The sequence below is a fragment of the Pteropus vampyrus genome, unplaced genomic scaffold (assembly GCF_000151845.1).
Source record: "Pteropus vampyrus isolate Shadow unplaced genomic scaffold, Pvam_2.0 Scaffold1, whole genome shotgun sequence".
NCBI classification, from domain to species: domain Eukaryota; kingdom Metazoa; phylum Chordata; class Mammalia; order Chiroptera; family Pteropodidae; genus Pteropus; species Pteropus vampyrus.
Genome location: NW_011888782.1, coordinates 32,510,539 through 32,518,319, shown reverse-complemented (window position 1 = coordinate 32,518,319; position 7,781 = coordinate 32,510,539). Strand labels below are relative to the sequence as shown.

Here is a 7,781-nt window from a genome sequence, read left to right as displayed (position 1 = left end):
TGGATGCTGGATTTTGTCAAATGCAATTTCTGCATCTATTTTTATGATCATGTGATTTTTATCTTTCAATTTGTTTATGTGGTGTATTATATTAATTGATTTGTTGATGGTAAACCAACCTTGCATCCCAGAAATAAATCCCACTTGATCATGGTGTATGATATTTTAATGCATTGCTGAATTTGATTTGCTAATATTTTGTTGAGGATTTTTGCATCAATGTTCATAGGGATATAGGCCTATAATTTTCTTCTTTTGCAGTGTCTTTGGTCTTGGAATCAAGATAATGGTGGCTTCATAAAAATAGTTTGGGAGCCTTCCTTCTTCTTGAATTTTTTGAAAAAATTTGAGAAGAATAAGTGTTAATTCTTCTTTAAATGGTAAAATTCATTTATGAAGCCATCTAGACCAGGACTTTTGCTTTTTGGAAGTTATTTGATTACTGATCTGATTTTGATCATGGTAATGGGTGGGTTCAGATTTTCTGTTTCTTCTTGACTCAGTCTTGGGGATTGTATGTTTCTAGGAATGTAGCCATTTCTTCCACATTGTCCAATTTGTTGGCATATAATTGCTCATAAGATTTTCTTATAATCCTTTGTGTTTCTGTGTAGTCTGTTGTTACTTTCCTCTTTCATTTCTGATTTTATTTATTTGGGTCTTCTCTCTTTTTTTCTTAATGAATGTAGTTAGTTTATTAATTTTGCTTTTGCCTTTCAACGAACCAGCTCTTGGTTTAGTTGATCTTTTGTATTGTTTTCCTAGACTCTATTTCATTTATTTCCACTCTGATCTTTATTATTTCCTTCCTTCTACTCACTTTGGGCTTTGTTTGCTGTTCTTTTTCTAGTTCTTTTAAATGTAGGGTTAAATTGTTTATTTGAGATTTTTCTTGTTTCTTGATGTAAGCCTACATTGCTATGAATTTCCCTCTCAGGACTGTTTTCACTGTGTCCCATAGATTTTGAGTCATTGTGTTTCTATTTTTATTTGTCTCTAGGTATCTTTTGATTTCTTCCTTGATCTCATTGTTAACCCATTCATTGCTTAGTAGCATGTTATTTAGCCTCCATGTGTTTGTGTATTTTCCATTTTTTTTCTTGTAGTTGATTTTTAGTTTCATACCATTGTGGTTGAAGAAGATGATATGATTTCAGCCTTCTTAAATTTATTGAGACTTTTTATGGCTTATTATGTGGTCTACCCTGGAAAATGTTCCATGTGCACTTGAGAAGAATGTATATTCTGCTACTTTGAGATGAAACACTCTAAAAATATCAATTAAATCTGTATGGTGTAGTGTGCCATTTAAGGCTGCTATTTCCTTGTTGATTTTCTGTCTGGAAGATCTGTCCATTGGTGTCAATGTGGTATTAAAGTCTCCTACTATGTGTATATTACTGTCAATTTCTTCCTTTATGTAGGTCAAAAATTACTCTATATATGTAGGTGCTCTTATATATATGAGTGCATATATATGTATACATGTGCATAAATGTTTACTAGGGTTATGTCCTCTTGTTGTAGCGATCCCTTTATCATTATGTAATGTCCTTCTTAGTCTCTTATTATAGCCTTTGTTTTAAAGTCTATTTTGTCTGATGTAAGTATTATTTCACCACCTTTTTTATTTCACTTACATTTGCATGAAATATTTTTTTTCCATCCCTTTACTTTTTAGTCTGTGTCATTTGATCTGAAGTGGGTCTCCTGCAGACAGCATATGCATGGGTATTGTTTTCTTATCCATTCAACTACACTGTTTCTTTTGATTGGAACATTTAATCCATTTACATTAAAAGTGGTTATCAATAGGTACAAAGTTATTGACATTTTATTATTCATACTTATATTTGTTCCCCCTTTCTTCTTTTTACAGAAGTCTCCTTAACATTTTTGTAATACCAGCCTTGTTGGTGATGAATATTTTTAGATTTTTTCCATCTAGAAAGCTCTTTATCTCACATTCCATTTCAATTGAGAGCCTTCCAGGGTAGATGAGTCTTGGTTTTAGGTTCTTTTTTTCATCACTTTGAATATTTCTTAACGATCCTTTTTGGCCTGAAAAGTTTCTGTTGAAAAATCAGCTGACATTCTTATGGAAGTACCCTTGTAAGTAACTTGCTACTTTTTTTTTGGTGCTTTTAAGATTGTCTCTTTGTGTTTAACCTCTGGCATTTAATTAGGATATGTCTTAGTGTGGATCTGTTTGGATTCTCATTGTTTGGGACTCTTTTGTGCTTCATGGACTTGTATATCTATCTCCTTTCCCAAGTTAGGGAAGTTTTCTGTCACCCTTTCTTCAAATAGGTTCTCAATCCCTGGCTCTCTCTTCCTTCTGGTACCCCTATAATGATGAGAGATCTCTTAAACTAGCTTCATTGTTTTTGGATTTGTTTTTCTTGTTGCTATTCTGATGGAGTGTTTTCTGCTATCTTGTCTTCCAACTTGCTGATTCAATCCTCTGCTTCATCTAATCTACTGTTTATTCCTTCCAGTGTATTCTTCATTTCAGTTATTATATCCTTCATTTCTGACTGGTTCTTTTTTATGGTTTCTATGTCCTTTTTTTATGCTTACTATCTCTCTACTGAAGTCCTCACTGAGATCATATATTCTCCCCCTAAGTTCATTGAGCATTCTCATAACCAGTGTTTTGAATTCTGTATCTGGTAGGTTGCTTGCCTTTATTTTATTTAGTTTTTTTTTTTCCCCCCTGGAGTTTTCTTCTGTTGTTTAATTTACAGGATGTTTCTTTGTTTTTTCATTTTAGTCGCCTTTGTGTTTGTTTCTATGTATTAGGAAGATTTGCTGCATGGTCTTTAGTACTAGGTGTCCTGTGTGGCCCAATTGCAGTCTCCCTGATCACCTATGCCAGGGGGCTCTGGGCATGTTTCTTGCATGGGTTGTGTGTGTTCTCTTGTTGTAGCTAAGCTTAGATTGCTATTACCATGTCAGTTGATGGGACTGACTCTTGGTCTGAGTGGCTATGAGGATTTGCCACAAGGTAGGAGCTGCTGTGTAGGATCTGTCTCCTTGGAGTGGACATTCATCCCAGCAGGCTTGTGTACCTGTTGAGACCACTCTTTGGGTGTGCTGTTTATGGGGCTAGTCCGGTGGTGCTCTGTGTGCTGTGATGCCATCCTCCAGGTATGTTGGTTCTGTGGTACCTTGGGAGGGGGTTCCTGTATGGGCCAAGGTCAGCCACTGCCTTTGATTGCTCAAGGATACCTGATAGGAGCTACAAAGTGCTATAATGACGGTTGCTTCCTATGCTGGATCTGGAGGCAAGTGGAAGAGACTACGCTGCAAGCTGAGGTTGGTTACCCCACCCCCAGTACTGGGCTTGGAGTGGCTTAGCAAAAAGAGTAGTACGCCTCAAGGCCTGAGGCTGCCTACCAGCTTCCCATCAGGCTCCACAGCTGAAAGAGCCTTTGGATGATACATGAGTTAGGTAGGTTGGGGACCCAGGGAGTTACCAGGGTAAAGCAAGCCAATTTTACTCAGCCAGTGGAGATTCAGGTTTTGTTGTCAGTCCTAAACATGTAGCCTCTCATAAAAGTCTTCAATCGCCACAAGGTCAGCTGCTGCCTGCCTTGAGTCCTCAGACACCCAAAATCCGTTCAAGAAATACTGTAGCTTGGGGATGGGGCTGGTGGCCCACCATTAAAAGTCTCTCCTGGGATGCACAAGCCACACACAGGCCACACAAGCAAGTTGAAGGCTGCTGTCAAATTCTCAGCCTAGGGAAAGCACAGGGTGGGGCTGGCTGCCTGGGAATGGGCTTGCCAGGGGCAATTTGTGGGTTGAGTGGGGCAGGGTCTCAGGGGAACACGAGGTACAGCTGGCCAATCTCACTGGGCCAATGCAGATTCAGAATTGATCATGCGGAGGGGAGGGTTCAACATAGGCAAGATGGCGCCAGTCTGTAGAGTGTACAGGAGGGAGCCCCGACAAAAGAACAATGGACAATGGTGGCTGTACCTCCGGCCCTTGCCCCGATGCTTCACAACTCTGCTTTTCCTGTATGTCTCTTGTGCCCCCCAAGCTGCTGACCCTCCACCAGAGCCCAGGGTGAGTGTCTGCAAGTGAGTGAGTGTGTGAGCAGACCCTTTACAGGAGACATCTGAGATTTCAGGTTTCTTCTGTCTCACCCAGATGGCCAGAATCCTCACTGATTTTTACAGTCAGATTTTGTGGGAACTCCTCTTCCGGGGACTGGAAACTTCAGGCTGAGGAACTCCTGTGTGCGGCTAGGGCTCCTACTCCTTCATGGGGGCTTCTGCAGCCATGCTCTCCTTCTTGGTGCTCAATTGCCATATGTGGGTTTGGGGCCAGCTTGTTTCACATTTCTGCCCCTCCTACTAGTCTTGATGTGGCTTTTTGTTTATATGCTGCACTTCAGGTGGTTCTCCAAGTTGATTGTTTTATAATTTGGTTGTAATTATAATGCAGTAGTAGGAGGAGGTGAACCCCACTTTTACCTAGCTTATCATCTTGACTTTACTCCCATTACTGGTTTTTAAAAGGTAAAATTTATATAAAATTTTCAGAATTTGCAGGAAAATCTACCTCAGCAAACTACAGAAGCAGTCACTTGTTTCTAAGTGGTTATCCCTAAGTTACATTTTTTAGTTTTAACAGATATGGATTATTTTGGAAGTAGGTGCTCTCTAACATTTGTAGTCTCTGTATTTTCTATGTGTATTTATAGTAGTTTGTTTTCCCCAGAGATCCAATGTCTTTGAGATTTTGCTCTTTACCATGTGGCTTTAGGAGCAAGATCTCATATTGCTAGGATGCCATAATGAAGGAGCCACATTGCTGCTTTTCTTTTCCCATATCCTGAGCAGACCCTGTTATTTCTTCTGTTTATAGTTTATGATTCTGCTTCCACAAAACCAAAGTTCTCTGGTGGTTAATACTTTAGCTGCAACATTCCCTGAGTTAGCGATGAGATTGAAGCTTCCTTAGTTTTGTCCACATCCAAATGCCCATTTTTGTACTGTGCTCTCTATCTTCAGGTGTTCGGGAGGTTCTTCTGTCATTTGTCTACCTACAGACTGATTTGGTTCTTGGCTGCAGTGACGCTATGCAGGGCGCAAGGTAAACATACTCAATTCCCCTGCTTGGAGTCCAGGAAATACGATTTCTGGAGTGGAGAGATTTGTTGTTTGTGCTGTGCTGGTTCATTTGTCTGCATGAATTGTTTAAACATGTAATTCTCTTGGAAGAGTAAGAGTGGTTCTTTCTGCTTCCCACAGTTTTGTTTTCAAAGTGGAAGAAGACTTTGCTATTTAGGCACTGTTTCTATAGATAAAACTAGACATGAAAAAAAATTCTAATTCAGATATATTTTACCTATAGAATTGAATAAATTTTAAAATAATAATTACCTATGTTTATAAAGACATGGAAATGCTTGAGGGAGTATAGATGAATACGACCCTTTGGAAGGTAATCTGGTGTGCCCCTCTTTTACAGAAAAATCTAGAAATTAATGAAATATAGAGATTACAAAGGTTCACATGGTCTACTATATAAAACTTATGCCTGTGCTGTCCACTTATCTGCTGAATTGCCTAGTTGTGCCAGACCTTCCTCCTCTGTTTCAGTAGAGGCCAACCCTCTCTTGCTGCTGGCTTTTCATCACCTTCCATATGACTTTGTGATATATCAGCCATCATAGGTGAACGAAGAACAGGTTTTATACCATCTGCAACACAGGATTTAACAATTGACTGGGGGAATCTGAATAGAATTCTATATAAGCATTCTATATAAGTAAAAAATTGTAAGCGTTCCACTAAATTATTTCTTCCATAGTCAAAGAGAAAAATCACCCAAGAAGTACAACTGAAGCTTTGATTCCTTTTCTATTCTCCATTTTAAAAGCAGAAATTTCTCCAAATCTCTTCTTTGCAAAATCTCAACAAACCCCAATCCCAACAACAGGTATTGCTCCCAGAACGTTTCATATCTACCAAGAGTAAAACTGGACTCATGCAACACTCAGAGATTCCAAACTGTATTTGTTGCTATGTTCAACTTTTCATGCCTGATATTGGGGGATTGTTGAGAGAATATTGCTTGTTTGTGCTTTTATTTTTTTGAATTACACTAGCCAACATTTAATCTATATTATTAGTCTTAAAAAACAGACTAATCTATTGGTGTTTTTCATTAAGTCTACATTTTGTGTACTATTTCATTAGTTTGTGCTTTTATCTTTATTAATTCACTCCTTTTATCTACTTATTTACTTTTTGGTGTGGGTAGGATGTTTGGATTTGTGTGTGTATTCATTTTTCAATCTCTCTCGTTTCCTAATAAATGAAATTGGGATTAAATATTTCCCTCTAAGAACTGCTTTATCAGTTTCTGCAGATTTTAATATATTCTCATTGTCATTCACGGTAATTTATAATTCTTGCTGTGATTTCTTCTGTAATTACAGGGTTAAAAGAACATATGAATTTCTAATCTTATTGCATTGTGCACAGTGTTCAGTCATACGGTAGCACCATTTTTTTGTATCTTATTTTAAGCTTAATTTGGGGGAATATTCCATATGTTTTTGAAAAAATTGTATGTTCTCTTTTGGATAAAAGGTTATACATGCATATATATGTGATTTATGTATAAATATTTGTTTTTCAGATCTTCTATATTCTTATATTTGACTTTTCTGCTATACTTATTTTTAAATATATGCAAGTAAATATTCTCAGAGAACTGTGGAAATGCTCCCGTTATGATTGTGGATTTATAAATTTTTCTTTCTAGTTCTAGTAGCTTTTTATATATTTCTGAGTTATATTTTTAGGTACATTGAGGTTCATGATTAATATATATCAATTTAGATTTTTCCTATTATTATTTTGAAAAATATGTTTTTGTCCCTTGCAGTGTTTTTTTTTTTCTTCCATTCTCCCTTTTCTCTTCTTTTAAAAGTCTTATAGGACTGATGCTGAAACATTTCAGGTCTTTGAATTTTTCTTGAATCCCTTCCATATCTTTATTCCTATGTGCTACACTCTGGAAGAATTCAATGACCTGTTCTTCCTGCTTACTAATTTATTCCTCAGTGATATCCATTCTGAGAAGTCAGTCAATCTATTACGATTTTATATTTTTCATTATTTACATCTCTAATTTCTACTATTTATAATGCTGACTTCTTTTTATACTTTAAGATATCACATTTATTTCTGTCCAGATATTTATCGATTTATGATATCTTTCTTCATTTGGTATGAATTCTTAAATTTGTAAAGTTTACTATTCCTCCTTCAATGGGTTAGCTTTCTCAAATGTTTGGGTATTTGTAATTATATTGAGATTTCTCATTGAATAATCTATTGTGTCAATATGAGTAGCCAGCATTAGAGGTGGAAAAAATTATTGCCATGCCTTATATTCTGCACTGCATTCCATAAAAATGAGGGAATGTGTAGATTGTCATTTAGTTGTCAAAGCTCTCTGCTACCATCAGTCTCCTGGAGCATTGTCCTGTGTATCTCTTTGCCTTATGTTGCTATATGCATTGTTGCTTCCTGGAAGTGGATACCACTATTGCTGCCCCTTCCTTTGTAGTGTGTGTGTGTGTGTGTGTGTGTGTGTATGTGTGTGTGTGTGTGTGTGTGTGTGTGTGTGTGAGAGAGAGAGGGGGGGGCGGGGAAGAGAGAAAAAGAAATGTATAGGGCTGTTACATATTTATCACTTAAACTATTCATTATGCCTATTGTCTATTGGCCCTTTCCTGCCCCTGGCTTCTACCT

General features: G+C 37.3%; 1 protein-coding gene across 5 annotated transcripts in view; it reads left to right on the top strand.

Annotated features, from left to right (window-relative positions):
- The window catches only part of CD200 (CD200 molecule), a 26,375-nt gene that overhangs the window by 5,948 nt on the left and 12,646 nt on the right, over nucleotides 1-7,781 (top strand). For 3 of the 5 annotated variants that reach the window (XR_002778208.1, XR_002778220.1, XM_011380515.2), the window contains exon 2: nucleotides 5,025-5,106. The exons of the other annotated variants lie outside the window; for them this stretch is intronic. Coding sequence is in view for 1 of the 3 variants with exons in the window: in XM_011380515.2 (XP_011378817.1) it covers nucleotides 5,025-5,106 (82 nt within the window). In the remaining 2 variants the exon portion in view is untranslated. The remainder of the gene's footprint in view (nucleotides 1-5,024; nucleotides 5,107-7,781) is intronic. 5 annotated transcript variants of the gene reach the window in all.